Source organism: Theropithecus gelada, chromosome 3 (assembly GCF_003255815.1).
Source record: "Theropithecus gelada isolate Dixy chromosome 3, Tgel_1.0, whole genome shotgun sequence".
NCBI classification, from domain to species: Eukaryota; Metazoa; Chordata; class Mammalia; order Primates; family Cercopithecidae; genus Theropithecus; species Theropithecus gelada.
Genome location: NC_037670.1, coordinates 23,073,392 through 23,090,808, shown reverse-complemented (window position 1 = coordinate 23,090,808; position 17,417 = coordinate 23,073,392). Strand labels below are relative to the sequence as shown.

Below are 17,417 nucleotides of genomic sequence, written 5' to 3'. Positions count from 1 at the left end.
CTCTCTGATTTTTCTTAGAGACCAGATCCATGCAACATGAGCATTTTAATCTCATTTAGTTCTCACACATTAAAGAGGTGGGTATACTGTTATTGTCATTTAATAAAAACAGACACTGAGGCTCAGAGAAGTCAAGTGACCTGAACTGGGCCACACAGCTGCTGGGGGCCAGGGCTGGGATTACCTGGGTAGTAGGATTCCAGCACACTTATTTTTGAGGTTAAGTTTATTAAGGTGTAATTTACACGTGGTAAAATCTACCCCTTTTAGTTGTATGTTTGGTGAGTTTTGACACATACGCAGGTGTTTTTTTTTTTGTGATGGAATTTCTTTCTTGTTACCCAGGCTGGAGTGTAATGGTGCGATCTTGGCTCACTGCAACCTCCGCCTCCCAGATTCAAGTGATTCTCCTGCCTCAGCCTCCCAAATAGCTGGGATTACAGGCGTGCACCATCACACCCAGCTAATTTTGTATTTTCAGTAGAGTCGGGGTTTCACCATGTTGGTCAGGCTGTTCTCAAACTCACCACCTCAAGTGATCCGCCTGCCTCGGCCTCCCAAAGCACTGGGATTACAGGAGTGAGCCACCACACCCAGCTGACACATATGCAGTCTTATAATTAAGATATAGACTATTCTGGCCAGGCATGGTGGCTCCTACCTGTAATCTCAGCACTTTGAAAAGCTGAGGCAGGCAGGTCACCTGAGGTCAGGAGTTCGAGACCAGCCTGGCCAACATGGCAAAACCTTGTCTCTACTAAAAATATGAAAGTTAGCTGGGTGTGGTGGCATGTGCCTGTAATCCCAGCTACTTGGGAGCCTGAGACAGGACAATCGCTTGAACCCAAGGAGGCAGAGGTTGCAGTGAGTGGAGATCGTGCCACTGCACTCCAGGCTGGGTGATAGAGGAGACTCTGTCTCAAAAAAAAAAAAAAAAAAAAAAAAAGAGAGAGAGAGAGAGATAGACTATTCTATCACCCAAAAAGTTTCTTTGTGTGCTTATGGTCAGTCCTTTCTTTCTACCCTTGGCCCTGGAGCCCACATTCTTCACCAACGCACCTTAAATAAAAATAAGCCTAATTACGACGCAAGGTATTTACACCGTTTTGAGAACAGCATGATCATATCGGCTTTTAAGTCAATTAAATCTCATAGTGCAACAGTTTATAAATGTTACTTTATAATGAATAGCTGAAGTATAGAAAAGTAACAAAATGACACCAGAGTGACCTGTGTTCCTGGTCCTTATAAATCTTGCCAGGGTCTCTGACTGCAGGGAGGGCATTCAGTGAATGGGAGTGCTTTTGATTCTGAACAGCAGCCTCAGCCAGAGCCTTTAAATGAGTTTCTGTCCTGCTCCTTCTCAAACTGACACTCGGCAAGCACCACCTGCTCCTGCTCCAGGGGGCTATTCAACCACGTAGTCCTGGGGGAGCCAGGGCTGTGGAAGGCGTTGGTTGCTAAGAAGCAATGAGCCTGAGGCCCAGCAGCAAGCCTGAGGCCCAGGAGCGAGCCTGAGGCCCAGCGGAGCTCCCAGCTGCCCTCCCTCTACTCCAACCACAGCTTGTCCCTCTGCCAGGTGCTGCCCTCACAAGGCGGCTGAGAAGGACATCACGTTGGCAGTTGGGGAAACCTCTGGCTTGGGGCTGGAGAAACAGTTCTGGGCATGCGGTTGAGGGAGGACACATCTCTTCTTTCTAAGCCCAGGGACAGTGTCCTACCTCCATGTGGTTTGCGGTTCAGGAGGGAATTCAGCCCATGCCCGTGGAGTCACACTCCCCCTGCAGAGGGCACACACCTAAGCAGCACTGAAGGAGATGCCCTCCCCTGTGCCCTGGGCTTCCCCCAAAGCCAGGCACCCTCCCCCTCCTCTGGGACAGGACGCCAGGACAGGCCTCAGAGCCTGCAGAGCCAGGCCTGTGCCCGGCTTTCTTTCCTGAGCGTCCTTCTATCAGCCCCTGTGGATAAGTCTGTTCTTTCCTATGTTGCTGTCTGAATGTATTAATTAGTCTGAGGGCAGCTTAAACCACAGAAATGTATTCTCTTATAGTTCTGGAGACCAGAAGTTTACAATCATAGTGTCTGCCGGGTTGGTTTCTTCTGAGCACCGTGAGGGAGGGTCTGCTCCAGGCCCCTCTCCTGGGCTTGTAGATGCCGTGTTCTCCCTGTGTGTCCACCCTATCTTCCCTCTGCATGTCTGTGTTCAAATTGTCCCTTTTAATAAGGACACAGTCCTATTTGATTAGAGCCCATTCCAATGAACTCTTCTTTACTTGATTGCAAAGATGTTATCTTCCAATAGGATGACACTGTGGGGTACTTGGGGTTTAGGACTTCCTCATGTGAATTGCAGGTGGAGGTCAAAATTCAGCCCACCACACTGCAAAAGTTGTAGTAGCTCTGCCCAACATCAAGGACCATTCAGAACCTTCTATGATATTAATTTTCAGGAAACTGACAGCAACACACAAGTCGTCACCATGAGTCTTTGTTGAGCCAAGTTGAATAGACAAGTGGCTTTTTTGGCAGGTATGAAATACGTAAGATTTGAAAAGTCAGGGGGAATTCCAAATGAACTCAGCAGCGTGGGCTGGACATTTCACTGTGAAATCTGTGAAATTAGAAGAGTCCGCACAGAAGTCATTAAATAACGACTGTGCTTTTTAAGTTGCAATGTATACCTTTATGAAATTATACATATGACATGTGGTTGGTTTTATAAAAGAGAGACTATATATATGTCCACCTATAAGAAGATGGAAAGAAAATATTCTGAAGTATTAACATGGATTCACTCTGATTAGTTGGATTGTAGGTGTCTTTTTGCTTTCTTCCTTGCGCATTTACATTCCAAAAATTTTACAACGGCCATACCATACTTTTGCAAATAGAAAACAGTGTACTTCAACATGAAAATTGGCACAAAGAAGGTATTTTTAAAGCAGAAAATGCTAATTTTAAAAATGTAACTGTGAAAAAAGTATAAAATTAATTCCAATAAAATAAATCACGGATACCTGAAAATGGTGGTACCTTTATAAATGCTTTGCATAAACGGCAGTGATGCTAATTAATTCTCTCGCCATAAAGGTCAGGATAAAAAATGATAGGAATACAGCATAGTATTTGAGGCAGAATTTCAGCCTTTGGGTCTTCCAGAGGTGAGAATGAAAGAGAGGAGGAATTAGAAAGGTTAATGCATTTGTCATTGAAGATCCCATCACTATTTTTAACCAACTTTTTTTTTTTTTTTTTAAACCTTCATCTGAAGTTTTCTTTTGACATTACTTTCTACACCTTTAGGGATTAAATTAATGCTCAATTTTTGGAATGTTATTAGGAGAATTACAGGTGACTTAAAAATATCACCGGGGAGAAATTAAATCTTTTCCGTCTCTATCACAAAATGTAGGCATAAAAGTCTCTTCTGCTCTTTAGACAAATTCAGCAACTTTGATTTTGAAGTTGCCTTTAATCATAGGTCTTTAATGTTCCTGAGAATCCATGTACTTAATGATCGAGGTGGTCCCAAGCAGTCATCAGCTACCTGCTTACCTGCCTGGCTGTTGACACCATTTCACTGTGCAATCTCTGTGGCTTTGCTCCTCTGTTCATTTAAAGACTGATCATCTAAGAGCCTGGTTAGCCTTTGTCAAAATAACACTAAATATAATACCATGGTAACAGGCCTTTTTGTTTCTTTATCAACGTGATGATTCAAAGGAAGGGGACAAGAAACCCTTAAAGGGGCTAACTGGGGTCACGGAGGCAGTCCTGCACATTGTGTCTCTCCTGTGTGGGGTATTAATTGTGCGAGGGATATGCAATATCTGAAACTTCATGGTCCTCATGTGCCATATATACCAAAGATATGCAGATTTGTGTTTTTCCTCTTTTTTATGATCCATCTAGGGAACTGCTTGTCGAGATGCTGCCATTCCAGGGGAGCTAAAAGCCCTGAAACCATTAGAAGTGTTGATATCAGGATGCTACAGCACAAAAAAGCACTGTGGAGAAAAATAACTTAAGGGAAGATACATCACCGGGGGATAGACGGTGTTAAGTAGCACCTGCTAACAAGAGCTTTCAAGCCACCATGAGAAGAAAAAGGATTTACTTTCCTTCCTTTGCAGAATCGCAGCAGCTCCGTGGTAGACAGGGGCCAACAAAAGTCAGATGTTGGAAACAGGGGGCAAAATTTTAAAGAGGACTTAGGAACAAATACTTTCTCTCTTTTCATAGAGATAAACAACCCATTTAACATCACTCAACAATGGGTTTTGTGGTAAACGCTGTCATTGATGGACAGGTGGGGAGAGCATGGCTGCTGGGTCCAGGTCCCTTAGCTATGGCCAGTAGGATGCATGGATTATCATTTTTCTTTTGCAGGGAGGGGACTGAGACTTCAATGAGCAATTTCTCCAGTGATATGCAGCTGGTGGGGACAATCAGTGGCTAGCACACCTCCCTCAAGACCTGACAGCAGTGTGAGTTAGGGGACTTCCCCACTGCCCGTGATGTCAATCATTCTTGGGTCTCAGCTCTCCTCCCCTCCACACTGAGATGGTTGCTTTATTCTCTGCCTGGCCCTCCAGGCTACGAGCCACCAAAGTGGGAGCATTGGGTCCCTTCTGCTTGGGACCCTCGGGCCTAGCCCAGGGCCTGACTCAGCAAAGGCAAACACGAACAGTCCAGGAGTTTGTCCCCTGCCCTGGCTGAGTCTGGGTACCTGTCTGACTCTATACCTGTGACTTTTTCTGCTGACAGCTTTGCACATTGGTAAATGTACTTAATTTCCGTTTCACTTTAAAAAATAATCTTTACTTCTTAGCCTGGGGAACACTGCAGTCCTTTAACTAGAGAAGTTTTCCTGGGCAGTAGCCGTGAGAGGCTGATAGCAGGACTGGGAGAGCCCGTTTCACTTCCATCCCTGCGTGGCTTGATCACAGAGCTGAGAGGGAACGCCTCTGTGAGCCAGGGGCCTCTGTGGGTCCAGTTGTCCCTTGTCCCCTGTGGACCTGGCTGCATGAAGACTGTCTGTTTGTTTCTAGTGTTGCCAAAGCCAGACTCATGTATAAAGTTCTTTCCAATATTTGGTGGCCACATAGGCGAGTCTACTGGGGATATGGGAAAGAAAGGGAGGGGTGTATGGCACCCTAAGAAATTAGGGGATGACCTGGACCCTGACAGCTTCAGAAGCCTCCTTGTTCCCTAACGCTTAGGGGTCTTCAAAAGTGGTGACCCCCAGTCCAACCATATCTCACCAAATTAAATATCAAACCAAGTTCTTAGAGTGAATACAGATTTACCTACTTTAAATGCTAGAGGCATATATTCAGAAAAAAACATTATTAGACTGTAGTTTGGACCCCAAATTTAACCAACTGGAATTTCACATTTCATATTCTTCAACCTCTGGAGTGAAAAATAAGTGTCTTTTAATGGGAACTTGTATTTTATCCTAAAGATGGAACAAAGTGTACTGGGCTGAATTATTTCCCAAATAGGCATGATCTGTCTCGTGTGCTGGGTTACGATGATGATAAAACAGGTTTAGGTGAGTTGGCTTCTTACTGACGTATGAATAGCACACTGATTTTATGGGTATGGACAACAAAGGTTGGAAGCGAGGCCCTCCACTGAAGCATTCTAGAAGTCGTATTACAAACACTCTCCAAACCACAACAGGAGTCCTTCAGGCCCAGGCACGGCCCGTGATGGAATGAAAAGATTTCAATGACTATATTAGAATAATTTTCCGAAAGCTTGGAATTTTTGGGTTTCTCCAATCTTTTCCTTACTTCAGGGAGACATGGTGACTAGAGTTGGGTTGAGACACACTGAAGCCCAAGGCAGAAGGAAATATCAGTAATTCTGATCCTGTCTATTTCAAATTTTAATATTTATTTATTTATTTTTATTTATTTATTTGAGACAGTCTCACTCTTGTTGCCCAGGCTGGAGTGCAATGGCACGACCTCGGCTCAGTGCAACCTCTGCCTCCCAGGTTCAAGCGATTCTCCTGCTTCAGCCTCCAGAGTGGCTGGGATTAAAGGCATTCACCACCCCACCCAGCTCATTTTTTTTTTTTTTTAAATTTTTATTTTTAGTAAAGATGGGGTTTCACCATGTTGGCCAGACTGGTCTCAAACTCCTGACCCCAGGTGATCCATCCACTTCAGCCTCCCAAAGTGCTGGGATGACAGGTGTGAGCCACCGTGCTCTGCCAAAATTTTAATATTTTGTTCATCATGACTTTTTGCAATACTTTTTATTTTAAAAATATTGCATTAACCTATGATTTATTTTGATTACTGAGTTGCTTGGAGGCCTCTTAAATTTTGTGACCAGGGGAAATGCCTTGTTTGCCTTACCCAGTGGTGGTGATTTCAGGAACACTGTGATTTTGTAATATATTTCACAAGGAAGAATAGTAGACTGAGAAGTAATCAAGTTTTTTGTTTTCAAAAGAATTTGTTTGGGGGACTGTTAGTGATGTTCGGGATGCCAGCACATTTTCTATTCAAGCCCTGAACTGAAGACCTAGGTATTAATGATGTTGTGCAGCTCCTAACTGTAGCGTACATATGGTCAGACATATCTTTATGTCCATTCTAAGCGTAAAGTACAGAGAGAAATGGATCCAAGTCCAGTTATTCACCTGGAACTTGGTGTGGTCCATTCAACTAGCAGGGTATTGAATATGAAGGGATTGTTTGTGATTATGCAACTTAGTGAAGAAAAAAAAAGTCACCCAGTCATGTCTATGTGCTGAGTCAGACACCTCTCATGTGTCACTAGGCCCTCTCTGAGGACCCCAGTGGGTGGCTGACTCAGCGTGGGCTCTGCAGACTTCAGGCAAGGTGCACAGTAACAGCATGTCATCTCCTGCCCACATCAATCACCTCCACCTCCACCCCTTGCCTTGGGGCTTCCTCATCAACCCAGGCAGATGCTAGGTGCAAGACCTTGCAGGGTCCAGATGTGTTGGGAATTGGTGCTCTGTGAAGCACCTTGGATCAGTGAGAGACGGCGGCTGGTGGTGTAGGGCCCAGCCCTACGGGGCTTAGTGGGTATTCTCCCCGTGCGCGGAGATGAGAGATTGTAATAAATAAAGGCACAAGACAAAGAGATAAAGAGAAAACAGCTGGGCCCCGGGGACCACTACCATCGAGATGCGGAGACCGATAGTGGCCCCAAATAGCTGCGCTCGCTGATATTTATTGCATACAACACAAGGGGGCAGGGTAAGGAGGGTGAATCTTCTAAGTGATTGACAAGGTGAAGCAAGTCACGTGATTACAGGATAGGGGGCCCTTCCCTTTTAGGTACCGAAGCAGAGAGAGAAGGAAGCAGAGGTCAGCATTTTCTTCTCTGCACTTATAAGAAAGATCAAAGACTTTAAGACTTTCACTGTTTCTTCTACTGCTATCTACTACGAACTTCAAAGAGGAACCAGGAGTACCAGAGGAGCATGAAAGTGGACAAGGAGTGTGACCATTGAGGCACAGCACCACAGGGAGGGGTTAAGGCCTCCGGATGACTGGCGGGCAGGCCTGGATAATATCCAACCTTCCACAAGAAGCTGGTGGAGCAGAGTGTTCCCTGACTTCTCCAAGGAAAGGAGACTCCCTTTCACGGTCTGCTAAGTAACGGGTGTCTTCCCAGACACTGGCGTTACCGCTTGACCAAGGAGCCCTCAAGGGGCCCTTATATGGGCATAAGGACAGAAGGCTCACTTCTTGCCTTCTAGGTCACGTCTCACAATGTCCCTTCAGCACCTGACCCTATGCCCGTCGGTTATTCCTAGGTTATATTAGTAATGCAACAAAGAGTAATATTAAAAGCTAATGATTAATAATGTTTATAATAATGATTGATAATTGTTCATGATCATCTCTATATCTAATTTGTATTATGACTATTCTTATTCAAACTATTTTCTTTATTACACTGAAACAGTTTGTGCCTTCAGTCTCTTGCCTAGGCACCTGGGTAGTCCTCCACCCACGTGGCGGATCACTTTTTAGTCTTCTTCCTAGAGCCTCTGTCCTCAGACACAGTTCACACAGCTCTCGGGGGCCACATTGCAAGATCAACATTTAGAATTTTGTGTTTTAAAACTTTTTTAAATTTTAATTTTTGTGGGTACATAGTAGGTGTATATATTTATAGGGGACATGAGACATTTTGATATAGGCATGCAATGTGAAATAAATACATCATGGAGAATGGGGTATCCATTTCCATAAGCATGTATTCTTTGAGTTACAAACAATTCAATTACACTCTTTAAGTTGTTTTAAAATGTATAGTTAAGTTATTGTTGACTATCGTCACCCTGTTGTGCTATCAAATAGTAGGTCTTACTTATTCTAACTATTTTTTTGTACGTATTAACCATCCCCACCTCCCGTATTCGGCCATAAAAAAGAATGAGATCTAGTCATTTGCAACAACATGGATGGAACTGGAGATTGTTATGTTAAGGGAAATAAGCCAGGTACAGAAAGACAAACATTGCGTATTCTTACTTACTTGTCAGGTCTAAAAAGCAAAACAATTGAACTCGTAGACATAGAGAGTAGAAGGATGGTTACCCTCCGAGTCTGGGAGGATCAGCATTTGGTTATACCTCTCGATGGCCAGTCTGATGAAGCATCCTCATAGCAGCTGCCTCTCCACTCCCCACCTTCCCATCCTCTCTCTTTCACTTCTGGCACTGCCTTCTCTAATAAAACCGTAGTGCAACTGGCATCTGCCTCATGCTCTGTTTTCTGGGAAACCCAGACTAATATATATTCTTCACTACTTTCCTGCAGACCTTGGTGCAACAGAACTGTCAGGAAAATTTACTTCAAAAAATTGTACCTTTAAACACCTCTCCTGCCTTTTTATGGATACTGGGCACGTATGAGATTATCAGAGGAAACATTTAGAGGCACAAGGATCTTCATATACCCATTTGTTATTTAGGTTCCCTTTAATTGGGGTTTTATTAGATTCTGAAGTGTTCTACTTTTATTCATGAACGCTGCCAAGAATGGAAACCTCGCTTTCTGAGGTTGTGTGAGTTGCTTGGCACGTGTTTAAGAACCCAGAGCATCTCACCTGCCTCCCTGGGTCCTCCTATGACTCCTCCTCAGAGTCCCAGCACACACACCACCTGCCTGGCACAGGGCTGAGGATGCAGGCTATGATTTTGAATTCTTGTGTTGAGCCTTAGATGGGCATGTAGCATGTTCTAATGGTGAAATAAGGACAGTATTGAAGGAAGTCATTGTGAGGGAAATGTGTCTTTTGTTTGAAAGAGCCAAGTGGTGTTACTACTTGTGATCGTGAAGGTCAATCCGAGTGGAATACACTGACCCACAGAGGGCCACCTGTCTTTTGTGGAGGTCTCTGGGGATAACAATAGGGACATCGCTCTAACATGTTTAAAGAGGGAGGGCCAGTGTCCCTGATGATGTGGACAGACACAGAGCTGACTTGAGCACCAGGGACGCTGATTTCAGGTGGTTGAAGGAGGAAGGGGCTGTCCTTCTTCTAGACTCTTCCGTGAGCATCCAGGAAGATGCCATGTCTGCATGGGAACAAGGTGTTGCGGAGGGTCCCAAACAGGAGCATTTTATGAAAGAGAAGTCATTAGGGTGGGTGTCGGGCTGGAGATGATCAGGAGAAGAATGAGAACATCTGAGCTGAGTATTGTGATATAGACTGCAAGACTCATGGCGACGTTCTCCTGGGAGTGGAATTATTAGACAATCTAATGGATTTGGTTTTGCTGTGGTTAAAGTTGATACTGACTTTTTCCTCTACTACCACCCTACTAACCCCTTCCCCAGAAGAAAAGATAAGCGAAATCCCACATGTATCAACCCCTGCTGTTCTTAGCAGTCATAACTGACTCACTCTCTAGATCCCTTGGAAAACATTGAAGAAAATATCTGCTGACAAATTCACAGATATCTGAATGCCACATTCATGAGCTCTCAAATACTCTAGTGCTTAGTTCTCTAGATAATTCCAATAGCATATTTTCTACACCTGCATTAAGTTGGTCATTGTGGCTATGCATATTTGTTTAAGGAGAACTTGTACTACCTCCTGCATATCCTAACATATTAAGTTACATTGATAACTGAATGACACATTGGTGGTATTCATGATACCATTGGATCATTTCTGAAATTCCTAAGAAAGAGCTCAGGATTCCAGAATCTCATATCAGGGTTTGCTCTGAAGCCAATTTATTGTGCCCTGTTTCTTGAATACTTGATTTCATTTATTAGTTCAATTATAATAAATGATACTTTTGAACTATGACTACTTCTGTTCAGTGGGCAACATATGTTCTTAGGATGATGAACTTGTAGTTGGAGCTCATTTAGAACAGAGATAAGAGATCACATCTTCTCCTATTTGGGAATGAGAGTGGGGTGGAGAGAAAAGGCAGCCTCTTCCCGAAGATGCTAACTTCTATCACCTCATGAAAAATAATCTTTTCCCTAGTGGTTGCTTAGAGAATGACCTACCTCCATCTATCTGTTCATTTGACCATCCACCCATCTACCTATCCATCCACCCATTTATCTACTCATCTATTCATCTATCCATCTATCCATCCATCCATCCATCCATTCATTCATCCACCCACTCATCTATCCATCTACCCATTCATCCATCCATCTGTCCATCCGTCCATCCATCCATCCACCCACCCACCCACCCACCCATCCATCCACCCACCCATCCATCCACCCACCCACCCATCCACCCATTCATCCACCTACCCACCCACCCATCCACCCATTCATCCACCTATCCATTCATCTATCCATCCATTCATTCTTTCAACTACTCATCCATTCATCTATCCATCCACACATCCATCTGCTATTTATTTTAGTAGAGCCTAGCTCTGGGTGCTTATATTATTTAAACATTAATAAAGATCTGATAGCATTTCTGGAATTGAACCCTTGGCTGCTGTTTGACTCTGCTTATTCCTAAAAGCCAAGAGTTCTCAAAACTCCAGCCTGTGGTGTAAATGAAGTCACATTTACCTTCAAACTCAAATCTCACTGCCTCCTAACTCCCCACCTGCTGACAGAGGCCCTCAGGAGAGATGCTGCACACAGTACTGAGAGATGCTTAAGTACAGTGGCTAAAAGGAAGGTTCCAGAGCCAGCTTCTTGGGGGCTGAATTCTGCCTCTGCCTCTTCCCCACTTTGTGGGCTTGAGCAAATTCCTCTCTGTACCTCAGGATATAATTGGTAAAGTGAGTCTGATGAGGACACTAAGGGCATCTACCCCATCAGGGATGCTGTCAGAACTCAATAAGTTGATGATGCTTGAGCGCCCTTGAAGCCTGGCCCCAGCAGCATGAGCCGTGATTACCCAACACCCAGCCTGGCAAAGACTCTCTCCACTATAAGTTCAGTGAAACTGCGACTGCCTGGCATTGTAAAGACCAGACCCTGGGAATAGGGTAGCTCTTGGAGAATTCCTCCTTTGCCCTAAGACCTCCATTGAAAATGTCAAAAGGTCTCAAAGAATTCTGAAATGAGATACTTTCAATAACGAGTTCTTTTTTGTCAGGATCATTTTTTGATGCGAGACACTGTCTCCTATGACATAAATCACCTTCATTGTGTCTCCATTAAATACAACCTGACATAAAAACCCCATCTTAGAAATCCCGAAAAAATGACTCCTTTTCTCCCCCGTGCACATTTCATTTCAGTTTTCTTTTGGTTTCTAAAAAGTGATCTTTTATGGAACAAGTTATTCATGACATTTGAAAAACATCCATGTTTAAGGCATTTAAAGACAGTGGGGTTGAGCATGCACCTATTTTGCACTTGCCTTCCATTTAATTTGACTTTATTCTACTCTAAAACACTGTTCTTTTATTCCATGAAATTTTCTTTTATTTGAGCCATCTATGAATTATGCAGGGAAAGATACTGGATTTGAATGCCAGAGTTTAATCACCTGAGGCTGCTGTTGCATCTCAGATTTGGTCCAACTCAATAGTAGTCAGATTTCCACCCAGTGCAGCAAACGTACGAGCCTTGTGTTTAAAAAGAGGAGGCATCAACATAAGGACAGACAAAAAGAAGCAGGCATTTTCACTTGCAAATCTACTATATTTAAGAAATGGTATTCCTGATTTAAATCATTTCACATTGACTCAGATGGAGGGTGAACAGTGTTGGTAGTAAGTGGGAAGCTTTACTTTGCTTCTTTACGGGATTATCGTCTGCAATAAGCATATGTGAGGATGGTTTACTTTATTAATATAAATCTTGATCATTTATTCTATTTATTTATACTTCTCAGACTCTGAAAGCAAGGTTTTCCCAGATGATCCATTTACCATTAATTAAGGGTTGACAAATGACCTGAGAATTTCTTATGACAATGTTGAATGCCAAAGGGAACTGATTGTTACTTTTCTGATACTGTTTTTAGGCTAAAGACCTGGACCCAAATATGAATTTTGAGGGTACCTTATCCCTTAGTCACCCATCATGGTTTTCTCCTTGTTCAGTGCTCTGCTGTTTTTTTCTAGGATCCCATTCAGATAGTGGCGTCACAGTAGCAATTCCTGAGGGCAAGGAAGTCCAGGGTCCAGTCTTTACTCAGTCACTCATTAGCTGCATAATCTAGGGCAAGTCATGCTCCTTCTACCTCCCTCATTTTCTTCCCCTGAAAGTTAGAGACTTGGCCAGGCACAGTGGCTCACGCCTGTAATCCCAGCACTTTCGGAGGCTGAGGTGGGTGGATCACGGGGTCAGGAGTCTGAGACCATCCTGGCCAACATGGTGAAACCCCATCTCTACTAAAAATACAAAAATTAGCTGGGTGTGGTGGCATGTGCCTGTAATCCTAGCTACTCTGTAGGCCGAGGTAGGAGAATCACTTGAACCTGGGAGGTAGAGGTTTCAGTGAGCTGAGATCCAGCCGCTGCACTCCAGCCTAGGACAGAGTGAGACTCCGTCTCAGGAAAAACAAAACAAAACAAAACAAAACAAAACGGTTAGAGACTTTATAAGCTTTTCAGTCCTTTCCAACTCAAAGCATACTTTTTGATAACAACCAAAAAATGAGATTGACAAAATGCTTCTCTCTCCATCAACTAGAATCACGTTAAGCTTTGAGGAAACACCCTTTCTGTTTACATGTGTGGTGCATTTCACACGGCTCCCCAGACTTCACACCCAGAGAATCTTGCCCAAAGAATTAAGTCTAACCTTAAAAGACTTCATACTTGTAGTTAACCTGGTAAAATGAAAATGCACAAGATAGGCATAAGCAATGGCAGAAAAAATAGTTTTTAAGTAGGAGGAAATATAAGAGTTTCTTAGTTGATTAAAATTTATTTAAAAAGAAGACATTGGGCCGGGCGCAGTGGCTCACGCCTGTAATCCCAGCACTTTGGGAGGCTGAAGTGGGTGGATTACGATGTCAGGAGATCGAGACCATCCTGGCTAACACAGTGAAACCCTGTCTCTATTAAAAACACAAAAAATTAGCCGGGTGTGGTGGTGGGCGCCTGTAGTCCCAGCTACTCGGGAGGCCAAGGGAGGAGAATGGTGTGAATCTGGGAGGTGGAGGTTGCAGTGAGCCGAGATCTCACACCACTGCACTCCAGCCTGGGTGACAGAGCGAGACTCCGTTTCATTAAAAAAAAAGACATTGGACATGGTGACTGGAATGAAAATACAGCAGCCTAATGACCGATATTAACAAAAGTAATAATGCTGATCTTGTAGCTGATACAGAACATTGGCTGTTGCCTTCATATTTTCAGTGAAGTTATGCTTGATCTCCCTCCTGGTTTCTCTTGTTACTGGTGACCTGCATTCCTAGAGCAGTGGATGTGGATGAGGGGGTTGGTCTGTGCAGCTTCAGTACATCCTTGCTTGGTGGATCCATTCCTGGTCTCACTAGCACCGTGCTTTAGCCATCTGAGCTAAAGTAACACAGAACTTGGTATAATGCAAGAGACGTTTGGAACTATAAAAGAGACAAAAGTAATCCCGAGTATATCTGATAACAATTTCTTTTTTCTTTTCTTTTTTGCCTTTAGCGACAAGGTGCTGGGGCAACCAATGGAAAAGACAAGACATCTGGTGAAAATGGTAAGAGGACATGAATAGTCCAAGTTCTTTCTTTTTTGCCATCTGTAGCCCTGGGTACGCAGCAGGTGTGGATCATGCATCCCATCCCAATCAGCTTACTATATGTGTCTGTGCTTCAGCTGACAGTGGATTTTAGCAATTCACAGTGAGCACTGAGGTCTGGTTTTACGAAGACAACTGAGCTAGCTAAATGCCGTGATAAGTTTCCTTCCCATAGGAGGACTCCCATTTTGGGCAACATGGTAATTACAATGCAAATATAGTTCTCTGCTTTCTTCATTAGGGTGGGTGAGAATCATCCAAGTTGTTGTGAGGATAAAATGAGATCAAATGAGATAAGTGATTTGAAAACTGTGAAGTACACAACTTCTGAAATTATGTTTTAAAAGTTGCTTCAGCCCTCTGGAGCACACAGAATGCGGTGCTGGTCCCCTGGAAGCTGCTGAGTCAGTGAATGTCACTGCAGCGATTCACCAGCAAATAAAAATGATAGCGGTGACAGGAACATTGCATCCTGCCTCTCCATGGGCCCGTCTCAACCATGGTCCTAAACTGTAGGAATGATCATCACATTTTTATGGATCAGGAAACGGACGCTTGGCATTGGGGTGAGATTTGGCTAGAAATGGAAGGTCCATGGATCCTGAAGGAAATAGAGCCAGTTGGAACCCCAGGTCCCTAACTTCAGCAATTGACATAAGAACAAGCATAATAATAAAAAATACCCAGTGGTATGCACCAAAGGCCACAGCATAGTTCCGGTGAGGTGGACTCTGGGTGTTCTTCCTTTCTGTTAACTCAAGAGGAACTCTCCTTTTACGGAAAATGACTCTTGCTTCCAACTGGGTGAAATTGATGCTGGTGTCCACCAATCAGATTGTGGATAATGCCAATCTCAAATACCACCTGTTAAAATTCCCTGGGGCCTGACAACCCCTTTGGAGTCTCTGTGGTGGGTCTGAGCTGAGCAAGACTCAAGTACAAGAATGTTGCTCTGCAGGCTGCCAATGTGCCCACCCATTTAGGGCAGTCCTGTCGGGCAGGGTGAGTGCAGTGTCCCCTGGGTAAGGGGGTCATCATATCAGTAAGTAGAGAGGTGGGGACTCCACAATGTCCTAATTGGAGCGAGGGGGCTGGGAGAGGAAGGAAACAAGGTTTTCCATGAGGCTGATGGCTCTTCCTTTGCTGCCCAGGGCTTTCCCTGTCTCCTGTGTGTGAGTTGGGGTAGGTGTGTGGGGTCCTGGCAAGGAAGGCAGGAAGCAGAGGAGCGAGCAAAGGATAAGGCTTAAAAGGGAGGAGCAATAATGTAGTTGCCTATATGAGGAAGGACCCACTGCCTGCCATAGGGGAGCATAGGGCGCTGTGAGCCTCCACTGATTTTCCCAGTTCATACATTCATAGTCATCTGTTCATGCAAATTCCTTTCCACTGAACCTCACAGCCTTAGAATTAGAGTTTTACAGTCAAAAGACTTCTCAGAGATCCTCTATTGTAGTGATTCTCTTTTTTGAGATGGAGTTTCACTCTTGTCGCCCCGGCTGGAGTGCAATGGGATGATCTCGGCTCACTGCAACCTCTGCCTCCTGGGTTCAAGTGATTCTTCTGCCTCAGCCTCCTGAGTAGCTGGAATTACAGGCATCCACCACCACGCCTGGCTAATTTTTGTATTTTTAGTAGAGACAGGGTTTCACCATGTTGGCCAGGCTGGTCTCAAACTCCTGAACTCAGCTGATCCACCCGCCTTGGCCTCCCAAGTCCTGGGATTACAGGTGTAAGCCACCACACCCAGCCAACATTTTTGTTCTCACAACTTCTTTCCATTTTAAAGAATTCTTGAGGACTGTTTATGTTGGTGATATCTATTGATGTTTGTCATGCTGGAACCCTACTGACTCCAATATAGATGGCACTGAAGAAAAGACCTGAAGCCAGTGAACGAGACATAGGATTTATTGAGGGGAGTTACCTTATACGGCAGTCCAGTGGTTGGGGGGCTGCATAAAAGAACCACAACTGCGTGTAACAAGCTTGCAGTTTACACGTTTTCACTTAGCACCCTCCCTCTAGCAACTTCTACTTGGCAATCTACATTCATTCCAAAACAAAGGTCCCCAATTCCCTGTATGGCCTGCATCCCATGGGATGGGCTGGGAATTCAGATGTTCCTCACAGATAGGAATGAATCTCTAGATTGGCCACTCCCAGATTCCTTAGCTCGGAACTCAACTCTAAGCCCACTTTCTTCTTAGACCACAGGGTCGTTCTCAGGGTATACTTAAGTTACGCTATTGATATCAGGTGTATCCGCCATACACTGTCTCCTATGTTGGAAATTAAAACGGAGACAGTTTTCAATGGTTTTCTTATTAATTTATTAAAAATAAAATAATAAACCTACTACATGTTAATGTAAGTAACATTTAAAAAAATGAAAAGTCATTATATTTTCCAAAATGGAAAAGGATATTTAGTAAAAAGTGGCAATTTTACATTTCTGCAACGCTCTTTAAAGTCTGGCTCGACAGAGGACAGCTGGATTTCCATACTGGCTTCTGCATTCAACCTGTTATATCACATGATGTATAGCCTACGGAAAATTCCTCTGTTCACTTGGGAGAGTACGAGATTTAAAAAAGCAAATAATATCCCTTAAGATCAAACTCTTACCTTTGATAATAATAGTGTCTTTTATAAGACCAAAAATGTTTTTGATCTTTCGGGCTCCCTTCAAGGATGTAGGCACCCCCCAGGGTACCCGGTTCACACTTCGGGAACTACTGCTCAGCGTGTCTCATGTCATGCCTTGAGGAGCCTGAAGACCAGGCACATGGTGACGAAGCCAGGACTAGGTCTTATGTGTTCAATGTCTCTGCCCCTTGGCTTTACGTTGCTATCCTATTGGTTCTTCAAAGCACGCTGACATGCTCAGTGCTTTGCACCAAAGGGAATTGCCGGCTACTATAGGTGATGCCACCTTCTGCCATTCAAAGACATGGAACTTCTTTTAGCTGAAAACTGGTCCACACCAGTGGAAACTGAGTGAGGTTTTTTATGGAGGTATGAAAATTAATTAAATAGAAATATTCCTGATGCTATGAATAAGGCTTTTCATTAGATAATTCTAGATATTAAATGACAGTCCTTTTGGGGTAGAAAAGGGAATTTGAGATTGTTTTACAATTACCAGATAATGGCAATGTATAAATGTAAATTATTATTAACAAGCTATAGTTTAATTTCAGCTAAAACTGCCTATATATGATATTT

General features: G+C 43.7%; 1 protein-coding gene across 1 annotated transcript in view; it reads left to right on the top strand.

Annotated features, from left to right (window-relative positions):
- The window catches only part of PCP4 (Purkinje cell protein 4), a 61,048-nt gene that overhangs the window by 16,942 nt on the left and 26,689 nt on the right, over nt 1-17,417 (top strand). The window contains exon 2 of the mRNA XM_025379591.1: nt 14,099-14,150. Within this exon, the coding sequence (XP_025235376.1) occupies nt 14,099-14,150 (52 nt within the window). The remainder of the gene's footprint in view (nt 1-14,098; nt 14,151-17,417) is intronic.